This window comes from Oncorhynchus clarkii, chromosome 23 (assembly GCF_045791955.1).
Source record: "Oncorhynchus clarkii lewisi isolate Uvic-CL-2024 chromosome 23, UVic_Ocla_1.0, whole genome shotgun sequence".
Lineage (NCBI taxonomy): Eukaryota > Metazoa > Chordata > Actinopteri > Salmoniformes > Salmonidae > Oncorhynchus > Oncorhynchus clarkii.
Genome location: NC_092169.1, coordinates 27,414,767 through 27,438,908, shown reverse-complemented (window position 1 = coordinate 27,438,908; position 24,142 = coordinate 27,414,767). Strand labels below are relative to the sequence as shown.

At 41.2% G+C, this 24,142-nt stretch overlaps 1 protein-coding gene across 1 annotated transcript; it reads right to left on the bottom strand.

Annotated features, from left to right (window-relative positions):
- Positions 1-699: 699 nt before the first annotated feature.
- LOC139381604 (3-hydroxy-3-methylglutaryl-CoA lyase, cytoplasmic-like) lies at positions 700-23,884 on the bottom strand. The gene is made up of 8 exons (XM_071125255.1): positions 23,873-23,884; positions 20,176-20,283; positions 19,544-19,639; positions 19,172-19,320; positions 17,970-18,033; positions 17,579-17,767; positions 2,314-2,439; positions 700-2,043 (listed from the first exon to the last, which is right to left on the bottom strand). The coding sequence occupies exons 2-8, from the start codon at positions 20,278-20,280 to the stop codon at positions 1,909-1,911; spliced, it is 864 nt and encodes a 287-aa protein (XP_070981356.1). The 5' UTR covers positions 20,281-20,283; positions 23,873-23,884; the 3' UTR covers positions 700-1,908.
- Positions 23,885-24,142: the final 258 nt, after the last annotated feature.

Below are 24,142 nucleotides of genomic sequence, written 5' to 3'. Positions count from 1 at the left end.
AACCTCGTAAGTAGCAGAGTGTAGAATAAATGAATAACCATCCCATTTTCCCAAGGGAGCAAAGACAACAAGATATTTGTTGTATTATACAATACGTGTAATGTATTACCATTAGTTAATTATATTTGCAATATGCTAGCTGGCTACATGTATACAGACTGTGTTGGAGAATTGCATAATTAGGTTGATATATGAGGGTTGATGTTGGTATGTAGCAGATGTTTATGTTTAAGGTCTTGTCTTTGCCCTGTCTCATGTCTGATAAGAGGCATTGCTTTGTCATGTCCCCCTTTTCATTGAACCACAACACCTTAATCCAGATGTCTACAAAAATGTATGATGTGCCCCCTTAAGCTCCTTTTAAGCAATGGGGATAAAACATTGTATTCTAACTTTCATAAAATATTTTGGTAAAGCGTATTAAATGATGATTGTATGTTTTATCCTGTGATCAAGGATATACCCTTACAGGAACATATGTAAAGGGTACTAAATGTTTTTTTTTTTTTACTTATCTCAAGTAAAATAATCATGAAAGTAATACAATATTGTCGCAAAATTACAATAACAATGCTTTCATGTTGGTGAAAGGTTGGGCTGAAGGGGCCAATATGCAGGAAGCACTTTAGGCAAACACAGAGTTTAGAAGGTCATGTGTGAAATCTACAGTAATCTTGCTCTGTAAACAACTTTGTTTAATCAACCTTTATTATCTTTATGTAATAAGCATGTTGGATTCACCGTGGTTTACCATAACACTCTTCAGTGTATTTCTGTTGATATTTTCTCCAATCCAAGTACAATAGAAAAGGGAAGCCATGATGTATGTTACCTTGGTTTGCAAAAACCAAGTTACTTTTCTAACTATTTATTAGCTATTAACTATTAACTCTTCATTTCATTTATAACATATATGCCACTCTTCTTGAACCCATAGAATAAAGGCACTACATACATTCAATATATTACTTATTATTATGTCACTCAATACATAATACTCACACAATACATAATACTACAGTACATTCATTACTATTAAAAAGCAAATTAATAAAATACTTTACTCATGGATATTGACATTTGTTCAACTTATCTGCAAGAGTAAGGCGTTTAAAAAGGAGGACTGTCTAGTGGAAGGGAGGTTAAATGCTTTGTTATACAACAAAGTTCATGTCGGGATTTAATTGACCAATATTTGATATTGTTCAGTGTTCTTATAGATATTGTCAGGCCTACTTCTACCAAAAGTAGCGGATGAGATGCTTCACCAGCTAAAATACATTTTTCCCTTCTGACTATTGCAAATACAATAGTTCAACATAAAGCTGCCAACTACTGTCCATTTAACTCTAAAAAATACAATTAATAAATGACCTTATCCAACTTATGGAATGGGGTCATGCACTGGTTAGAAGGATGAAGAGAGAGAAAACAAATACATATTTCACATGTGAAGGCAGACATACTTCCATCTTGACAGAGCAAGCGACTTAGGAAATGAAAATACATTTTGAGGGAGATAATGATCGACCCACACTGGTTTTAAACCCAGCAGGACTCCCTTAACCCTCTCAGGTCCCCTTGTCTAATTGTAACCACATTGAGCTGGAAATGAATGGGAAGAGACCCCAAACAGAAACATCATGAATAACTTTCACAACTTAGTGAGGAGTCATCTCTTTTACCTGCTATCAGACAGACTATACAGTGATACAAGTTATTTGGTTTGAAAAGTTTACAGTTATTTCTTGAATTTAAATAGGCCTTATCCATTAACACTTTAATAAAGTGCCTCTGCTAAATGTATACACATTTTTGTCCAAAAAATGAAGTATAGTGCACTTTGTATTGTATAATTTGCTATCTATATGCAGCATGAAAAGGAACAATGTTCAAAAGGACAAGGTGTCAAGTATTTATCTTCTTCATGTGGCAATGCACAGAGTAATCGCCTCTTGCTTGGGCTACCTTGGAGTTGGTCTTGCGGTTTAAGGCTTTGCAGATGAAGTCACCTGCCTCGATTACTTTGGAGAGATCCACTCCCTGGAATGAAAGAAACAAGGTATCAAAGAAGAAAGAATGGCACCCTGCCAGCAGGGGGAGCAATTGCAAAAGAAACGGTTGTGGAAATGGAAACAGCAGGCCTACACAAACACATGAAAGTTATGCAGAAACCACTTTATGTACAACACATTTGAACAAGAAATCTATCCTATGAATGAAGCTTTCTCAGATGAAGGGGGAGGGGAGGTTCACTAGGGATTGCAAAGCCGATTGCAAGGCTATTTTCAGGTTATGTGAAGCAACACTCACGGTTTTAATGCCCATCCCATGGAGCATATAGAGAACATCTTCTGTTGACACGTTGCCAGAGGCCCCCTGGGCATATGGGCACCCTCCCAAACCTGCTACAGACGAGTCCACTGTACAAATCCCCATCTGAGGTAGACACATACACACAGGAGAGACATTCAGCAACCACACGCACAGGGCACGCAGAAGGTAAAATCCCATGTAGAACAATGTCCCCTGTTCTCCTGTATTGTAATGTGTTGGTATAGTGTGCCCTGCCAGGGTTGTGTTTTTTTATGGGAAATGTGGTCTTCGTTTCTTTGAGGTGAGCGGGCGCAACAGCCTAGTGTCCCCCCACAGTTCAGCTTACTCATCCTCTTTGCCATACTAAAGCAGTGACACATCATTTGCGGCATGTTTTTGGTAATAGCAGACTTTGTAAATGCACAAAGTTCCGTATTGTTGTGTCATGTTTTCTGATCCTCATGGGAGCTTGTGTTTTTCTGCACCACCTCTTTTTTTCTGCACACCTCACAAAATATACATTTGTGTACATACATTTTTGTTACTAGGCACAGCGATCTTCATATACATCAAGTGTTACTCAGTTGTAACTACACTACTCTTATTACAATCCTTTCACTGGATAATTAGCCTTCTCCCTATGGTACGTTTCTAAATGGGTAATTCCAAAGGTGTGTGTTACTAAGCTTTGAAAAAGGGGTTGTTTAAATTCAAGGCTATAACTCAATTTCAATGACACCCTCTGATGTCCTTGAATACAATGTCTCAGTCTTTTCTGTGTCCTGAATAAATAGAGCACACCCATATGTAAAAATAATCACTTCTAAAATGTATTTCTTGTTTTGTTTAACGTCTCCGACTTCAATTTTGTTCATGCACAATGTCCACAATAAAAGTAATTGTCACAGAGAGTTCAACTTTCTGTGGGGGAAATGCTTTTTACAGCCTGGCTACCAAGTGTCTGGCCTCCATATGAGAATTAATGATGCGTTGTGGGTTGTTCCCCTGCATGTCTGCGCTTTTGTTGGACCACAGTACCAAACAGCCAGAAAATTTTGCTTAGCAAGGGATAGGCCTACTGTTTTATGGTTGAACTTCGGTGTTGCAGGGGGAAAAAAAGCTTTATCGTTGTAAAACATTCCCAAAACATCCACCTCATGTGGTCCTGGGGAGAAGAATCCATATAAAGAGCACAAAAAGGCATAGCGACATGTTGTCCCTTCAGAGATAAGCAAAGAAGACAGTGGGCCTCTGAGAGAGACAGTTATTCATTTCCAAGTTATGTAGACTACAAAATAGTTGAATCAATGTTGATTCAGCATAATTTATCAATGCATTGTGACATGCAATCTACATGGAAAATACATTGGATTTGAAAAAAAATTTGAGGGTGAAATTTCAACCACAGGATTATGTCATCATTGTAACCAATGTTCAACATAGACAACCCTTGTATTAAATGTTGAATTAGTACTTTTGAAACAACATCAGATCTCCAAAGTTACATCCGCTATCAGAAAAAAATAGGCTTGGCAGCACTTCCTACTGGAGAGTTGACATATCTACAGCTATTAATTTGGTCTCCCATCCAAAGATTTAACACAGCCCAAGTTAGCTTTGATATTTGTCAATGACTACTACCAATGTGCTATCGTGAGAATGGTTATTGAGAGATCTCTCAATAACTAAATACATTCACTGTTGCTATCGAAGTCATTCCAAACGGTAGGTTTAACAGTGCAAATGAAATGTAAAAATTATTTATAAGTCATATATAATCAATGATACTATTTAGGCCTATATAGCATTTGAAAAGAAATCAACAGCTATTGTTTCAGTTCAACCCAGGGCTCAACTACAAATAGACAATACATATAGGCCTAAGGTTTCAAACCTTGGTTGATTTCACATTTAATTTTCAAGTTAATCATTAATATGTTGGATTCACATCTCCATCTCCAGCAGAGCCGCACAGCTTGCTTTTCATTGTAATCAGAGGGCTAATATTAATATGATGCATGCCAGTCTCTCTTGGCTAAGAGTTGAGGAAAGACTGACTGCGTCACTTCCTGTTTTTATAAGAAACATTAATGTTTTGGAAATTCAAAATTGTTTGCACAGTCAACTTACACACAGCACTGACACACACACTTACCCCACCAGACATGCCACCAGGGGTCTTTTCACAGTCTCCAGGTTCAGAAAAATTTAAAGGAAGCGCACAGTATTATACAGAGCCATGAGTGCATGGAACTCCCTTCCATCTTACATAGCGCAAGTGAACAGCAAACCTGGTTTCAAAAAAAAAATAAAGCAGCACCTCATAGCACAACGCCTTTCCCCATTTCAAATCAAATCAAATTGCATTTGTCACATGTGGCAAATACAACAGGAGTAGTATACCTTACAGTGAAATGCTTACTTTCAAGCCCTTAACCAACAATGCAGTTTTAAGAAAATACCCCAAAAAAAGTAAGAGATAAGAAAAACAAATTATTAAAGAACAGTAGTAAATAACAAAAGCGGGGCTATAAACAGGGGGTACCGGTGTCAAGGTAATTGAGGTAATATGTACATGTAGGTAGAGTTATTGAAGTGACTATGCATAGATAATTACAGAGAGTAGCAACAGCGTAGAAGGGGGGGGGGGGGGGCAATGCAAAGTCTGAGTAGCCATTTGATTAGTTGCTCAGGAGTCTTATGGCTTGGGGGTAGAAGTTCTTTAGGAGCCTCTTGGACCTGGACTTGGCACTCCGGTACCGCTTGCCTTGCGGTAACAGTGAGAACAGTCTATGACTAGGGTGGCTGGAGTCAATTTTGACACCGCCTGGTATAGAGGTCCTGGATGGCAGGAAGCTTGGCCCCGGTGATGTACTGGGCTGTATTCACTACTCTCTGTAGTGCCTTGCAGTCAGAGGCTGAGCAGTTGCCATACCAGGCAGTGATGCAACCCGTCAGGATGCTCTCGATGGTGCAGCTGTAGAACCTTTTGAGGATCTGAGGACCAGTGCCAAATCTTTTCAGTCTCCTGAGGGGGAATAGGTTTTGCTGTGCCCTCTACATGATTGTCTTGGTGTGCTTGGACCATGTTAGTTTGTTGGTGATGTGGACGCCAAGGAACTTGAAGCTCTCAACCTGCTCCACTACAGCCCCGTCGATGAGAATGCAGGCATGCTCAGTCCTCCTTTTTCAGTAGTCTACAAGCATCTCCTTTGTCTTGATCACGTTGAGGGAGAGGTTGTTGTCCTTGCACAACACTGTCAGGTCTCTGACCTCCTCCCTATAGGCTGTCTCATCGTTGTCGGTGATCAGGCCTACCACTGTCATCAGCAAACTTATGGTGTTGGAGTCATGCCTGGCCGTGCAGTCATGAAGGAACAAGGAGTACAGGAGGAGACTGAGCACATACCCCTGAGGTGTTCCCATGTTGAGGATAAGCGTGGCAGATGTATTGTTACCTACCCTTACCACCTAGTGGCACCCCATTAGGATGTCCAGGATCCAGTTGCAGAGGGAGGTGTTTAATCCCAGAGTTCTTAGCTTAGTGATGAGCTTTGAGGGCACTATGGTGTTGAACGCTGAGCTGTAGTGAATGAATAGCATTCTCAAATAGGTGTTCCTTTTGTCCAGGTGTGAAAGGGCAGTGTGGAGTGCAATAGAGATTGCGTCATCTGTGGATCTGTTGGTGCAGTATGCAAATTGGAGTGGGTCTAGGGTTTCTGGGATAATGGTGTTGATGTGAGTTCTACTATTCGGGAGTCATTTAGACAGGTTACCTTAGTGTTCTTGGGCACAGGGACTATGGTGACCTGCTTGAAACATGTTGGTATTACAGACTCAAACAGGGAGAGGTTTAAAATGTCAGGGAAGACACTTGCCAGTTGGTCAGCGCATGCTCGGAGTGCACTTTCTGGTAATCTTACTCACATCGGCTGCGGAGAGCGTGATCACACAGTCGTCCGGAACAGCTGATGCTCTCATGCATGTTTCAGCACTACTTGCCTCGATGCAAGCATAGAAGTTATTTAGCTCATCTGGTAGGCTTGTGTTACTGGGCAGCTCTCGGCTGTGCTTCCCTTTGTAGTCTTTAATAGTTTGCAGGCCCTGCCACATCAGACAAGCATCGGAGCCGGTGCGGTACGATTCGATCTTAGTCCTGTATTGACGCTTTTCCTGTTTGATGGTTCATTGGAGGGCATAGCAGGATTTCTTACAAGCTTCCGGGTTAGAGTCCCACTCCTTGAAAGCGGCAGCTCTACCCTTTAGCTCAGTGCGAATGTTGCCTGTAATCCATGGCTTCTGGTTGGGATATGTATTTACAGTCACTGTGGGGACGACGTCCTCGATGCACTTATTGATAAAGCCAGTGACTGATGTGGTATACTCCTCAATGCATTCGGAAGAATCCCGGAACATATTCCAGTCTGTGATAGCAAAACAGTCCTGTTTTTTAGCATCTGCTTCATCTGACCACTTTTTTTATAGACCGAGTCACTGGTGCTTCCTGCTTTAATTTTTTCCTGTAAGCAGGAATCAGGAGGATAGAATCACATTTTCCAAATGGAGGGCGAGGGAGAGCTTTGTACGCGTATCTTTGTGTGGAGAAAAGGTTGTCTAGAATTTTTTCCCTCTGGTTGCCCATTAAACACGCTGATAGAAATGAGGTAAATTGAAGTCCCCGGCCACTAGGAGCGCCGCCTCTGAATGAACTTTTTCCTGTTTGCTTATGGCGGTATACAGCTTCTTGAGTGCGGTTTTAGTGCCATCATCTGTCTGTGGTGATATGTAGACAGCTACGAAAAATGCAGATGAAAACTCGGTAGATAGTGTGGTCTATAGCTTATCATGATAAACTCTACATCAGGCGAGCAAAACCTTGAGACTTCCTTAGATATCGTGCACCAGCTGTTGCTTACATAGATGCATAGGCCCCCGCCCTGTGTCTTACGGGGCTGCTGTTCTGTCCTGCCGATAGAGTGTATAACCCGACAGCTGTATGTTCTTGATGTTGTAGTTCAGCCACGACTCGGTGAAACGTAAGATATTACAGTTTTTAATGTCCCGTTGGTAGGATAAACGTGCTTTCAGTTCGTCCCAATTATTTTCCAGCGATTGAACGTTAGCTAGCAGGATGGAAGCCATGGGCAGATTAGCCACTCGTCACCTGATCCTCACAAGGCACTTTGATTTCTTTCTGCAAAATCTGGGCTTGGTCGGGTGTCTGGATTATATCCTTCCCGTCCGACAGTTTGAGGTGAGCAATCGCAGTTGATGTCCAGAAGCCCTTTTCGGTCATAAGAGATGGTAGTAGCAACATTATGAGAAGATGGCAGCCTTCCACCCAGCAACCATTACTGCCCCATGTGACCTACTTGTTGTTTGTATGTACTGACAAGTATGTGTAACTGATAGATGCACACACACACTACAGTGAGGAAAAAAAGTATTTGATCTCCTGCTGATTTTGTATGTTTGCCCACTGACAAAGAAATTATCAGTCTATAATTTTAATAGTAGGTTTATTTGAACAGTGAGAGACAGAATAACAACCAAAATATCCAGAAAAACGCATGTCAAAAATGTTATAAATTGATTTGCATTTTGATGAGCGAAATAAGTATTGGACCCCCTCTCAATCAGAAAGATTTCTGGCTCCCAAGTGTCTTTTATACAGGTAACGAGCTGAGATTAGGAGCACACTCTTAAAGGGAGTGCTGATAATCTCAGTTTGTTACCTGTATAAAAGACACCTGTCCACAGAAGCAATCAATCAATCAGATTCCAAACTCTCCACCATGGCCAAGACCAAAGAGCTCTCCAAGGATGTCAGGGACAAGATTGTAGACCTACACAAGGCTGGAATGGGCTACAAGACCATCGCCAAGCAGCTTGGTGAGAAGGTGATAACAGTTGGTGCGATTATTTGCATATGGAAGAAACACAAAAGAACTGTCCATTTCCCTCGGCCTGGGGCTCCATGCAAGATCTCCCCTCGTGGAGTTGCAATGATCATGAGAACGGTGAGGAATCAGCCCAGAACTACACGGGAGGATCTTGTCAATGATCTCAAGGCAGCTGGGACCATAGTCACCAAGAAAACAATTGGTAACACACTACGCCGTGAAGGACTGAAATCCTGCAGCGCCCGCAAGGTCCCCCTGCTCAAGAAAGCACTTATACATGCCCGTCTGAAGTTTGCCAATGAACATCTGAATGATTCAGAGGACAACTGGGTGAAAGTGTTGTGGTCAGATGAGACCAAAACTGAGCTTTTTGGCATCAACTCAACTCGCCGTGTTTGGAGGAGGAGGAATGCTGACTATGACCCCAAGAATACCATCCCCACCGTCAAACATGGAGGTGGAAACATTATGCTTTGGGGATGTTATTCTGCTAAGGGGACAGGACAACTTCACCGCATCCAAGGGACGATGGACGGGGCCATGTACCATCAAATCCTGGGTGAGAACCTCCTTCCCTCAGCCAGGGCATTGAAAATGGGTCGTGGATGGGTATTCCAGCATGACAATGACCCAAAACACACCGCCAAGGCAACAAAGGAGGGGCTCAAGAAGAAGCACATTAAGGTCCTGGAGTGGCCTAGCCAGTCTCCAGACCTTAATCCCATAGAAAATCTGTGGAGGGAGCTGAAGGTTCGAGTTGCCAAACATCAGCCTCGAAACCTTAATGACTTGGAGAAGATCTGCAAAGAGGAGTGGGACAAAATCCCTCCTGAGAACGTCTACAAGAAACGTCTGACCTCTGTGATTGTCAACAAGGGTTTTGCCACCAAGTACTAAGTCATATTTTGCAGAGGGGTCAAATACTTATTTCCCTCATCAAAATGCAAATCAATTTATAACATTTTTGACATGCGTTTTTCTGGATATTTTTGTTGTTATTCTGTCTCTCACTGTTCAAATAAACCTACCATTAAAATTATAGACTGATAATTTCTTTGTCCGTGGGCAAACGTACAAAATCAGCAGGGGATCAAATACTTTTTTCCCTCACTGTACATGTTCATGATTTTAAATGTATGTCAATTGTAGTCTTTTGTCTGTAATGTATTTTGCGTTATATGTCGGACCCCAGTAAGACCAGCTGTCGCTATTGGAGTCGGCTAATGGGGATCCTAATAAATCAAATTCATATCAACCAAAAATCTAAGTTAAAGAATAGGACTAAATCAAATCAAACTTATTTTTAGTGCATTTAAAGTTTGATTAGATTAGATTTAGTCCTATTAATTAACTTCGTTTTTTTGGTTGAGCTGGATACATGAATCCAACATATGAATTATTCATTTTTAGACATACTGGATATTGAATTGTGTTTGGTTTTCAATGCAAACAAATATCACAATTTCTGCTTGGATAGTTCCACCTGTGCCACTTACTTACTTAGTCTGGCTTTAATTCCAGTTCGTCCACAAATTAATAATTTATATGTTGGATTCACATATCCATCTCACCAAAAATCAAAGTTAATGGTGGGAACTGTCGCCGGAAGCTCTGGACTGGGAACTGTCGCCGGAAGCTCTGGACTGGGAACTGTCGCCGGAAGCTCTGGACTGGGAACTGTCGCCAGAAGCTCTGGACTGGGAATGCGCACTGGAGGCCTGATGCATGGGGCCGGTACAGGTGGCACCGGGCTGGTGACACGCACCTCAGGGCGAGTGCGGGGAGGAGGCACAGGACGTACTGGACTGTGGAGGCGCACTGGACGTCTGGAGCGTAGAGCTGGCACAACGCATCCTGGACAAATGACCACCTTCGCACGGCAAGTGCGGGAAGCTGGCACAGGACGCATTGGCTGTGAAGGCGCACTGGGGATACAGCGCGTAGAGACGGCGCAGGATATCCTGGACCAAGGAGGCGCACTGGAAACCAGGCGCGCTGAGCCGGCACAACCCTTCCTGGACAGATACCCACTTGGCACAGAACGCACCGGGCTATGAATGCGCACTGGAGACACAGTGCATATCACCGCAAAACATGGTGCCTGACCGGTCACACGCTCCCAACGGTGAGTACGGGGAGTTGGCTCTGGTTCAAAAGCTGCCAACCCCCCCGGGTGCCCCCCCCAAAAAATATTTTTGAGGCTGCCTCTCGGGCTTCCGTCGTGGCCGTGAACCCCGGTGTCGTCGTTGTTCCTCTCTCGCTGCCTCCGTCTGCTTCCATGGAAGGCAATCCTTTCCAGTCAGGATCTCCTCCCATGTCCAGGATCACTTACCGTCCAAGATATCCTCCCACGTCCAGGGTGTCTGCTCCTTCTGGCCACGCTGCTTGGTCCGTTTGAGGTGAGATCTTCTGTCACGATCGTTATAAGGAGTGGACCAAGATGCAGCATGGTATGTTTCCATCCTTTTATTTGGAAGAGAAACTTAAAGAACAAAAACAATAAAGCGGGGAAATGGCTACCTAAATATGATCCCCAATCAGAGACAATGATAAACAGCTGCCTTTTATTGGGAACCATACCAGGCTTACATAGATATATAATTCACCTAGATAACCCACCCTTAATCACACCCCGACCTAACCAACATAGAGAATAAAAAGCTTTCTATGGTCAGGGCGTGATAGTTAAATAATAGGACAAAGTCAAATGTAATCACATTTTAAATGCACTTTAAATAACGTTTGATTTGATTTAGCCAATTCTTTGACTTTGATTATTGGTTGAGATGGAGACATGAATCCAACATTTCAATTCTTAATATGTAGACAAACTGGAATTAAAGCCAGACTTGTCAGTGGCACAAAATAAATACCTCCTTCAAATGTTGATACTTGGTTGCGTTGACAACTAAACACAATTCAATATAACTTTTGCAATACAGTAAATAGTCTATTGAGTTGTCAACATGTTAACAAAGCATATGTTGGATTCACCTCTCGAGCTAAACCAAAAATACAAGTTATAGAATAGGATTAAGCCAGTGACCCAGATGAAACTATCCAAGCATTAGAAATGTTGATATTTGGTTATGTTGCCAACCGTATTTATTCAACCTTAAAGTGAGTAACATCTATGGCCACATTTTGAAGTTAGCCTACTGTAACTATAAATGTCTTACGTAATCATAGTTTATGTTCAAGATAGCATGCAAAGGTCGCAGGTCTGTGGAGATCTTTACAATTGCTGTAAAATTGTGTGCAGAATCTCGAACAGCTTTGACCATTGGCACTATATGTAGGCTACTTTTAATATAATAAACTGTAATCCAGGTCATGTATTTGATTGTGCTATTAGATGAAGCACAGTGATAACACATTACATTGTTGTATACTGTAAATACAAAATATCTGACATTGTATTCCCGTTTGAACTTTGTTGTGCTTTTAAATAGTTGAATGCACAGTGATAACACATTTAGATGACAACAAAACCAAAAATCAGACATTGTTTTTCATTGGAATTTGGCTTTGCTTTTAGATGGTTGAAAGCATGGTGATAACACATTGGGAATTCAACAAACTTCTGGCTGACCAATGGCTCAACCAAATATTACCCCAATTTCCACATTTAAATGACGTGGTGTGCCCAGTGGGATTTGCCTTCAACCCACTTTGCTAATTCATCTTCCATTAAATGTTAACCTTGTCATTCAGAAAAAGATTGTGAGCTTGCTTCATCCAAAATGTTGATGTCATAAAAACATCTTCAGTCTGGTAGATACGTTTAATTATTCTTGTCGAATACCTTTACGTTTCATTAAGACATTATGAACCATAGAGAAGTTTTACCAGATGTTTATTCTCATATCACAGGATATGATGTTGTTTTTAGGTTGGCTTTTAAACATGATTTATATGCTCCAATAGAGAACCTGAGTTTTATACAGTTATCAACAGCCACGTGATAAAAACGTTGTAGGCCTGCCTACACAGCTTCACTTGTTACTTTCAGGATGGGGGGAAACGACTATATGATATGCCTCTGAGGACCTCGGGCCTCAAAGCTATCAGGTTATTTACAACAGCCTCGGAACCTTGCGTCTTCATCGGGACAAATTATGAAGCCAAGCATCTATTTTTCAGAAGCATCGCAGATTAAGATATCCGCAAGGTTTTCCACATAACAGCAACCGTCAGGAGAATATTAAAGACGTTTTCCTGCTTCCTTGGCAGAGCCAGATGTCAGAGGATCCCATGATGAGACAAAATTAACTCGCTTATCCTCCCACTGACCCCACTGTGGCACGGGGACACATCAGACTGAAACCATGAAGGACTTCTGTCCTTGAGGGACAGACCCAAACAAACAAAAATAATGGAAGCACCGTTTGTTCTCTGACTAAGGGTCATAATTGGTGCCTTTTCTCAGAGAAAAGGGTCTATTTTATCCAGGGGCTGTCTCAGCCGCCTGTAATTGCTGTTTGTGTTGGCTAAAGTGATCCACTCCGGTGTGCACTGCGCAAGAGATTTCCAGACCTTAGTTAACTCCAGGGCAGGATATTGTATTGGGCAGACTTTTTTGTTGTGTAAACACAGAGTTGTAATTTACCGTGCCAAACCTCTCGCATTCTGCCGCTAACTGCGAGAGTGCCAGATGGTCTCCGGTGGACCAGGGCACACCAAGAGCACAGCAATCACTTTCGACAGTACGTCTGATTCCTGCTGCTATATGGGACGAAATACGCACAGGGACTGGTGGTCAGAAGGTCCAAATTGCCAGCATTCAATTAGCCTCTCACAGCTCAGAAACCAGATGTGAACTGGCTGTTAAAGAGCCACATTCAGTGAGCCGTGGAGGTATAAAAATAATGCATTCCTGACAAAATAAACTTTATGGTGTGCTCTGGCTGTTCACATCATATGATATGGGATTATGGAAGGCGGCTTATATACTGTAAGTGAACAACTTGAGAGATGGCCACACTCTTTCCCAGTATTGTTTGTTTTAAGTGTGGCCGTGCGTCAGTTGGGGCAGAATGGGTATGTTCATTGAAGGGTTTGAGGCAGCAAGGTTTCGCCAACTCAGCCTTGACATTTCTCTACATAAACTGTGGAACTGAAGGAGATTGTATTCAATGGTAGCTTGCAAGGTTGACACATTTCTAACCTGGGGCAGCCCTTTCCAGCAATAAATAAATCCTGCCACTGTAAAGCCACAACCTCTTCCTTGATATTTGTGGCTAATAGGGAGGTAGACAAAAACATAAATGGATTACTCAGAAGACCTTAAAGCATGAAAACCATCTATTGTCTTGTTTGACTATGGAGGTCATTGGCCAAGTAGAGACCACGCTCTTAAAGAAAGCACCTCTTACATTATAAACCACTCAAAGCATTTGACTACCAAGATTTGTACAGTAAGCTGAAGGAGTAATTCAAACTAAATTAATACAACATTTGGCCTCATGGGCTAAACCACTTCCTGTGCCAATCTATCCTTGTTGTTTGTAGAGTTTACTTTAATATGCGTGGTTTTTAGAATATTAAAATACAAATTTTCCACCTTGGGATGCAGCAAGTACTTCATGTTAACATAAGGTTCCTCTTTAATAAGGCACCATTTATTTGTGTGTTCGTGCTCTAAAGAGACCATGCAAAGGGGAACGTTGTCTTGGGCCTGGATTCAATCCGTGTCGCGGAAGTATCATGGAAGATCCGCATTAAAATGTAAAGATAAATTCCGATTGAGCAGACATGCTGTATGCAGCGTTTAGCATGAATGCAGTCAGCGTTTAGCGTAAATGCATTCTCCGGGAACGCTGGAACATTGCCATTAAATCAAAATTGAGCTATTAAGTGGATCTTCCTTGATACTTCTGTGATATGGATTGAATCCAGCCCTTGATGCCAAGCGCACACGAAGAGGAATACTTTCCACCAAGTTACTGGCTTTCCTCATTGTGGTCACCTGGCACATACACTGACTCCTGCACCACAAGCCTATTCTAATAAGCTAATATCCTCAGCAGGCAATTAAATGGGAGTTCCTTGTAGTCTGTTATGTTGGCAATATTGCCAGATCACAAGCCATGTTTAGGGAAAGGTTAAAGTATTGTCATATGACGTGCTGTTGGCTAGCTAGCTATAGCACTAAACATGCTTATGAACATCGCCAAGACTGTTCCAAATTCTTGTTTGAAGAGCCATTAACATTCACCTAATGTTAACACTCATTATTCCAGGGGTCTTTGCTCCTTGACCTATGAGTAAGGCTTTCGTAATCAACCATGAAACCACATGAATGGACCTGTCTAAATGTTTAGTCACTTTGTTGAAAATTGGCTGAGTTGTTTACCACTGACAGGTCTTTACACCCATCTCACTTCACTTTCATGACGCTCAACATTAGACCTACACAGCTCAAATGTAATGTCCTCTGGATTGTATGGGTTAACTCAAAACCATATGTTTTATTGGACAACGTGCCTGTTTGATTTGTCATGACCATGGTTATGAAACATTGTCATTCTAATTTCAATTTTGTCTCTGTCACTAGTGGTTCCAAAACACTTTGGTTCTGGGACCATTTGGGAGGTTTCTTGTAAACCACAAGTGAACATAAACATCTCTATCCAGGACCCCGGCAAAAATCACTACCCAGCAGGAATTAGCTACAACACATTAGTGGGTCCTTCAAGTCACCATTTGTAAAACACTCATCTAGAGTATTTAGATGTATTGGACAAGATGGAATAGTGTCCCTTACTGATCCACTTACACCCATTATCAGAATAGCATCCATACTTTCCACTAAATATTTAGAGAGAGTCACAAGATTAAAACCCTGTCAATGAGCTTTGGCTCGGACTTGTTTTGCTTAGTGTAGAGGAGCTAACCATGAGTACAGATATAGGATCTTAATTTGATCTATATTGTCACAGCAAAAGTAATCCTGCAGAAACAGAACGTTTAGTCCATAATGTTGCTTGATCGGTGGTTAGGCTATTAGGTGGCCAAAAGTAGTCTACATGAAAAGTGAAATACTGTTAATATAACCATGTGTTAGTGTGGGTTTTCAGTGAATTTATGTAAATCACAAAGCTCATCCGCATTTCCTGCGGTGCAGGAAAATTCTCAGCAAGATCCTACATCCGTAAGAACAGGTCTGAATTCTCAGCCAAGAGCGTCTGGCTACACTGAGTTCTATCAATAGCCCAGCAGTCAGCTGCAGTTTACATGGAAACGTTGGGCCGGATCAAATCTATTTCCCAGCAAAGTCTGAAAAATAAAGTACATACTTTCTCATTGTGTGACCCACCAAAGGTGGGTTCGTAACAAAGGCCCCCAGAACTTCCCCCAAAAAAGGTACAAAGAGCATGGAATGTCTTTATCATGAACAAAAGCAGAGGTAACACGGTTCTGACAGGGGATGGTGGAGTTCATTTCTCTCCCAGTTGGTGGTGTGGACAACTGGCACTCAGTAATGAAAAGTCTATGATAAAATCTTTCATTTCCACTGAGGTTGTTGAGATGGGAGGAGGACAAATGGTTGTCTAAATATCCATGCCTGTTATTATTTTCAGTGGTCACGGGGCAGCTGTGATAAATCAATTTCAATGTGATCCACAGAAAGGAATTTCACCCACCCTCTGGTTCTTCTCACCCCTTGTCAAAAGTGCCCAACATTAGGATCTGTTGTAACACTATTTTTAAATACAAACCAGAATGCTGATTGGTGAACATGCACAATTCTTTGAACATGGAAGTAGATAAATTCATAAGTAAAGCCATGAACCAGTGCTAAACGTTATGCAGACTTTGGGTTACTTAGGGTAAGAGGGATTGCAACACAGCATTGAAAATGGTCATAGATTTTCTTAAAGGAGAAATCTGCGGTTTAAACAATAACAAAGCCACTGATTTTGTAAATAGCTGAATGACGGGGCTGTCGAAATGTTCAAATTCATAGACAGAGTTATGGAAACAAGAACTGACCATCCATGAAATCAAAATTATAGTTTTAACCATCTTTTGAGGCTATAGAGTGTGTGTTTACAATGACTTTCTTTACAAATAAATTAGTAAAACAAGCTTATATTTTGTGTTCTGATGAGGTAAGTTAATTGAACCAAGCTCATTATGCATGTATAAGTTATATTCTTCAAGAATTAATAGCTGTATATCATTCCTTTAAAATTCCCCAAATGGATGTAGCAATCACAGATTTCCCCTTTAAGTGGATAATTCCTTTTTCTTGACGTTTAGATTTTTCTCTTTTTGAAATGTCTTATACACTTGACCGTGACTCACATTTCTCAATGAATCCAGCGATAGTCACTGCAACCTCCCTGGCTCAGTTACATAGTTGCTGCTGAGGACGAGTTTCTTTCGCATTCTCCATTTGCCATGTGTTTCTTAGCAGGCCAATGAAAGGATCATTTTCCCTGTGCCCTTTAAGTGCAGCATTGTCAGATAGTTCAACAACCAAGCGACAGATGAGTTGGGAGCCCCTCAGGGCTGGCCCGTCTCCCCCTCGCACTCAGTACCTTTGTCAAGGCCAGGGCACTGTCATGTGAAACAGACACCGAATAGGTAAGCCTTTGTGTGAACCCCCTCACATCTGCTGACCCACCCAGCCCCCAAAGAGCATCCCTCCACTGCCGAGGATGACAAACTGGGAGACAGAGCACAATGGGTGCCCCAGAGAACTGATACAGCCATGTCTACATTACCGCTAGTTTATGTCCCGACTGAATCTCAAGTTATAGGTTCACTCCAGAGAGGTGGTGAAAAATACCATAGAAAGAGGGCTATTACAGGAAGCTTTTGTACAACTTAATTAGATTTTGTGGTCTAAGGAAAGGATGAAGCTTTATTAATGATCCGTGAAAGACTCTTTTATTCTCTTTAATGTAGGTGCTGGAAATAAGAGAGCCAGTGGACCTATCTTATGTTCATTATGATTCTGGGATTTTTTGGGGTGGGCAGTTTTTGTATTATTTTCCTTTGTTGGGGACTCCCAGATCATGTTCCCAATTCCAAATTGAGTGATTTGTCTCTCCTATTTTCATATGTCGTATTGTAACAGATACCTTTGTTTTTGTTATTTATGAATATATTTTCCGTCACGCAAACAATGCTTCCTCAATTCTCACATAAAACTGAGCACATAAGTTTGGCACACAAAATAGGATACCATCTATGACCGACCACTTGATAATGTCACACTACCACATTGTTACTTACCATGCAGCCTTTCTCAAAAATGTTGCTAGATTTGAGTAAAACCCCACTTTATCAGGGTCTCTAAAAAAACATGATTGACATAAACCATATTGCGCCTTACTCTCAGTGGTTACCTGCAGTGCGGTTAGGATGTTGGCCAGGGCCTGGCCGTAAGTGTCATGGCAGTGAACGGCCAGAGCGCTGCTGGGTACCTCCTTCTTGACGCTGTGTAACATCTTGGCCATGGAGCCTGGGGTGCCCACGCCGATAGTATCCCCCAGAGACACCTCGTAGCAGCCCAGTTCATACAACCTCTTCACCACCTATAGCCAAGAATAGAGCAACTTAACAAAACAAGTCCCTTGGACATACAGGAGAAACAGACAGGAGCTCATAGCTACAGCATTACAGACATCTGAATGTTTTCTCTTTGTCTAGAAAAGGAAATTGGTCCTTATGGGGATTTGACATTGTTTAGATTACATGTACACATATAAAGTAGGCAATGCAGAAATTGTGTCTTACCTCTGCAACTTTAGTGGATTCAATGGGTCCCTCATATGGACATCCTAGTGCACAAGAAACATATCTAAAAGAAAACATACATGGGTCATAAACACACATGGCATATATTAATACATGGGTCATAAACACACATGGCATATATTAATACATGGGTCATAAACACACATGGCATATATTAATACATGGGTCATAAACATGTACACTTTGGCAAATGTCACAAAGTGAATTGTACTAAAAATGTAATCTCTCTCTTGTCAAAAACTCATATAATTTATTCTGTCTGTCATTAGAATTATGGTAGAGCATAAAATGAGCAGCTCTTTTTTTCTCGATTCACTAGCCGCTAACTGCCAGAGCAATATAGACTTCACATTTTATATCGAATTGGTGTTGAATATCTTGTTATATGTTCCTTATGTTGTTGACAGTAGTAATGAGAAATTATGCAGGGGGATGAAGTCAAACTATATGTCTATTCCATATGTGTAGGAAATGTTCACCGCTTGAAATAGTGGACAACATGTGAAAAGTAGAAAATGTTTCTCTTGGGCTCTCGGTCGTTAGACGATACTTCAGTTTGTAACCGGAATTTCCAGCAAGTTCTAGCTGGACTCCAGGGAAGGGAGTGCTGCCCTAACCATCTCCAACAGCCGGCATTAAATCACATTTGCCAGAACGCCTGTGTCAAACTGATGCGTTGCCATGTCAATGTGCAGTTGTTTGGGTGAAAGGGGTGCTACTGTACCACTGAATTTAAACATGCTTCATGTCAGCGGTTCTGTACGGTACATCTGGACTTGTAGTTGTAGTAACACATAGAGCGATGCAGTGCACATCTGGAAATTCGCTTATTAACCTATTATTTCTGGAGTCATTTAATGCTGTGTTCCTTTGCTAATAGAGAGAGTAACAATAGGCCTCTGAAACATTTCACTGTAGTGTTTTCAATGTCTCAAGTTGTTAATGTAAACATACACTATTTCACAACACACCTGCGAAGTGAACACACATGTTTAACTAACTATTTTGTTTATCATCAACATCAACTCTTGAACTGATAACTTGATTGTAATTTGAGTAAAGAAATTGCATTTTGCATTGTTCATGGTTGATATCAGCTATAGAGCCTATGGAATGAATGCAAGATGTTAAAGTCAAATCGTTTTACTCTGGTGAAGAAGCAAGTGAGGAATGATACAAACCCACGGACTGGAATCTGTCGTTGTTTGGCAGTGCAAATTACTTCCTCGAACCTCAGAATGCTCTCATCTATAGAGCAGTTGATGTTTTTCCTACTGAAGGTCTCAGATGCAGACCCAAACACGGCCACTTCAGTAGCACCAGCTGCAACCTTCAACAGGACAGAAGGAAGTTGCAACAGATATCAATTCTTTAGATATAATATTATGTAACACACAATCACTGTAAAACGTTTCCATTAATCTCAGGCATAAAGTGTACTCAGCTTTGATGTAGCACTATATATATTAACGGTAGTCATATCGGGGGAGCCTGGGGAGATATCTGTACATTTTGAAGAGTGTGATTTCTTGCATGAATAATGAAATGCTTACAGCATCCTGAAAGCCATGCATGTTGGGTGTCAGAACTGGATAACGAACATGAGAAGATCTGTGGATGGCTTGAAGTACTTCAGTGTGGTCCGCCATCTGGACAACAGACAAAAGCATAAGCATGTTTACAAAACATATCAACAAAGTATAGTCTCTTCCCATAGCTGCTGGTGAAGCGCCCTGCAACTGGCAAGTGAGACTAGTATGTAAAACTTACATTTACCAGAAGCTCATATAGAAATAGAGCTAGCTGTTCCACATCATGTCTCAATACTCAATACTAACACAGTCATCTGTAGTTTATTTAATGAGGTGAGATGTCTTATATTTTACATATGCGAACAAAATAATGCTGCTTGAAATAGGCCTATATCTCAGTGTCACACTGCTTTGCTTTATCTTGGCTAGGTCACAGTTGTAAATGAGAACTTGTTCTCAACTAGCCTACCTGGTTAAATAGAGTTGAAATAAAAAATAAATAAGAAGGATTTCCTCCCCAAAACATCTGCGGGTCTAGGGAATAACTGTGATGATGGAGAAGCAGGTCTCCCCTCCGTAGTCCTGGGGAGAACAATAAGAGCCTAATAAAATCACTCAGCACACTTTCTGGGCACACAAAGAAGAGTTATTACCTGCGGTACCCACTTTGAAGACACAAAACTGGTGGCCTCGATCACAGGCAGGCCTGTTTCTGAGAGCATGTCTATCAGCTGGATTTTGACTCCTGTTGGAACCATTTCCTGGAAAACAATGACATGGAGACCAGCTCTTTCAGGATCTGATTCTGATCCCTTCTCAAGATTGGAGGTATACGTGGAGTAATTTACAGCACTCACCTGCTACTTGTACTTATTCCAGACATATTTCCTACAATTACAGCGTGTACTACCCCCAGAGTTTCACTTTGTCCTCATGTCAATCTGTACAGCCACAGCAGACTTGAATATGGGAATGATACATTTGTGACATACTATACTCATACTAAACATTCAACATATGAGCCATCTGGTAAAATTTGGTCATGTTTCACATAGATTTCAAGGGCAGTTGGTGTTCATTTGATCAATCACTTTTTTGAGAAGAAAATGTGAAACACATGCCTTGGGTAATCATAGAAAAATAATCCATATGTTTAAGGGGATCATCAAATCAACCCGGAATCAATCAAAAGGATTGTTACATAATACAAAACTAAATGTGGGCTTGCCACAAAGGAAGTAAGCTTTCAGCTTTCAGATGTCATATTGAGTTTGTAATGGTGTGGTGTGTAGTGAACATAAATCATTTGTAGGGGAGACCGGGGTTGTTTTCACACGTTTTACTCTCATGTGTATTTCTCAGGACCAATATATCTTACAAGACTCTTTTCAATATTAGAAAGACCAAGGTCTTGGGTTGAAATAGGAACATTTTTATCCTCATATCTTATACCAACTTGGAGTTATTTGCCATCAAACACACTCTGTCAATTTCTGACAAGCAGACCCATTGCGGGGTTGGATGTCACACTATGGGGTTGGTCGTCACAACGTTTGCTAGGAGTTTATTCCTTTTGCAACAGGAAATAAAGCAATAAACAGAGTCTTAGAAATAGCCTTTCTTTGATTGAATGATATTCCTAACAAAATTTAGCATTTATGCCTTAAGAATAACATGACATTTTGAGTAAATTTGTGTATGCATGTTCAGCTTTTATGCATGTGTGTGTGTGCGTGTGCGTGTGCGTGCGCGTGCGCGTGCGTGTGCACGTGTGTGTGCACGTGCGTGTGCGTGTGTGTGTGTGTGTGTGTGCGTGTGTGTGCGTGTGTGTGTGTGTGGTTTTGTAACAGAAAAAATATGTGTTTGAAAGAGAGGCAATGAAGGGAGCTCTTTATAGCACAAGCACAAAAAAAGCTTGGAATTTATTGTATACTGGCAGTGGTAATGTTGATAATGACAACCAACCCCATATTCCAGGTGACAACCATCCCCTGAGACACAGGGCCATAACTAGGATTTTTGTTTTAGTGAGGTCCAGAAGGGGGGGACTCTCTCAGCCTCACCACTGAGCGTCACATCACTGTCTGTCTCAGGAGCCTACTCTCTTTAAAGCAATGTTATTATTAGAACTTAGTAGTGTATTTTTTGCTCCTGCTGAGGTAGGCTCCGTTTAACATTAGCTTCTTATTTCATCCTTCTAGCTAGATAAGTAATACTAACCAGAGACCTTCAATGTTACTGCAATATAAGTATCTGCTGGCAGATAGCCACCTGACTGATATATCTATAAGTGACTATTTACCAGTTGGGCACTTTCTGAGAGTCTGTAGGGATATCTATAGACACGTCAGGAGTCACGGGACGGCTTTAAAATTGCCTTTCGTCCGACATCCCGCAAACACACTGTCAGCAGCATCTCTAGACTAGTTGCCTATTGAGCTGACTGAGAAATGGGGTAGTTTATTTCAGGTCAGAGTGGTGAATGTGCTGCTAAAAAGGCAAATCTGTGAGGCAAATCCAGGGGACGCAGGCGAACATAACGAACAAACCACTGTTTATGATTCCACTCGTTTGGAAAGAGGCAGACAAGATTAGATCTCAGTCAGATCAAGAGTATAATAAATCTGCCCTTTGATCAACGCTGGAGCAATAATTAGATGTTGACTCATAATTGCTTTTCTTCATGGTATACATTTTTTTATTGTGCACAATATATATATATATATAGCCAATATATATATATATAGTTTAAATGTATTTGGCTAAGGTGTATGTAAACTTCCGACTTCAACTGTATGTATATATATACAGTTGAAGTCGGAAGTTTACATACACCTTAGCCAAATACATTTAAACTCAGTTTTTCACAATTTCTGACATTTAATCCTTGTACAAATTCCCTGTCTTAGGTCAGTTAGGATCACCACTTCATTTTAAGAATGTGAAATGTCAGAAAAATAGCAGAGATAATTTTTTATTTCAGTTTTTATTTCTTTCATCACATTCCCAGTGGGTCAGAAGTTAACATACACTCAATTAGTATTTGGTAGTATTGCCTTTAAATTGTTTACCTTGGGTCAAACATTTTGGGTAGCCTTCCACAAGCTTCCCACAATAAGTTGAGTGAATTTTGGACCATTCCTCCTGACAGAGCTGGTGTAACTGAGTCAGATTTGTAGGCCTCCTTGCTCGCACACACTTTTTCACTTCTGCCCGCAAATGTTCTATAGGATGAGGTCAGGGCTTTGTGATGGCCATTCCAATACCTTGACTTTGTTGTCCTTAAGCCATTTTGCCACAACTTTGGAAGTATGCTTGGGGTCATTGTCCATTTGGAAGATCCATTTGCGACCAAGCTTTAACTTTCGGACTGATGTCTTGAATTGTTGCTTGAATAAATCCACATAATTTTCCATCCTCATGATGTTATCTATTTTGTGAAGTACACCAGTCCCTCCTGCAGCAAAGCACCCCCACGACATGATGCTGCCACCCCCATGCTTCATGGTTGGGATGGTGTTCTTCTGCTTGCAAGTCTCCCCGTTTTCCTCCAAATATAACAATGCTCATTATGGTCAAACAGTTCTATTTTTGTTTCATCAGACCAGAGGACATTTCTCCAAAAAGTACGATCTTTGTCCTCATGTGCAGATGCAAACCGTAGTCTGGCTTTTCAATGGTGGTTTTGGAGCAGTAATTTCTTCATTGCTGAGCTGCCTTTCAGGTTGTGTCGATAGGACTCGTTTTACTGTGGATATAGATACTTTTGTACCTGTTTCCTCCAACAGCTTCACAAGGTCCTTTGCTGTTTTTCTGGGATTGATTTTCACTTTTCGCACCAAAGTATGTTCATCTCTAGGAGACAGAATACGTCTCCTTCCTGAGTGGTATGACGGCTGCATGGTCCCATGGTGTTTATACTTGAGTACTATTGTTTGTACAGATGAACGTGGTACTTTAAGACGTTTAGAAATTGCTCCCAAGGATGAACCAGCCTTGTGGAGGTCTACAATTTATTTTCTGAGGTCTTGGCTGATTTCTTTTGAGTTTCCCATGATGTCAAGCAAAGAGGCACTGAGTTTGAAGGTAGGCCTTGAAATACATCCACAGGTACACCTCCAATTGACTCAAATGATGTCAATTAGCCTATCAGAAGCTTCTAAAGCCATGACATCATTTTCTGGAATTTTCCAGGCTGTTTAAAGGCACAGTCAACTTAGTGTATGTAAACTTCTGACCCACTGGAATTGTGATACAGTGAATTACATGTGAAATAATCTGTCTGTATTTGGGTGTTCATGGTTGGTGGGGGTTCTGTGTATTTTCAGATGGGTGACTGAAAAGATTTACCTTTTCATTTTGAAGTCCGTCTCTTGGCCCGACTTCAACTATTTTAACATACTCTGGGTATTCATGTGTTAAAGCGCGCTAAAAACGGAAAAATGAAAATAAAGAGTAATGTTAGATGTTGAACATATCATTTTTAGATCTGTTGTCACAAACACTAAGTGCTTTACAGATACGCAGCCCTAAACCCCAAAGAGCAAGCAATGCAGATGCAGAAGCACGGTGGCTAGGAAAAACTACCTAGAAGGCAGGAACCTAGGAAATAACCTAGAG

Bases quoted from the DNA above. Each gene is read 5' to 3' on its own strand.
- LOC139381604 (XM_071125255.1), bottom strand. From the start codon at position 20,280: ATGGTTCCAACAGGAGTCAAAATCCAGCTGATAGACATGCTCTCAGAA. The intron at 18,034-19,171 runs GTTTGTATCATT...GTTTTCTTTTAG, and splicing joins CGACAGATTCCAGTCCGTGG to ATATGTTTCTTGTGCACTAG. The intron at 17,768-17,969 runs GTAAGACACAAT...TCTTGGCTATAG, and splicing joins AATCCACTAAAGTTGCAGAG to GTGGTGAAGAGGTTGTATGA.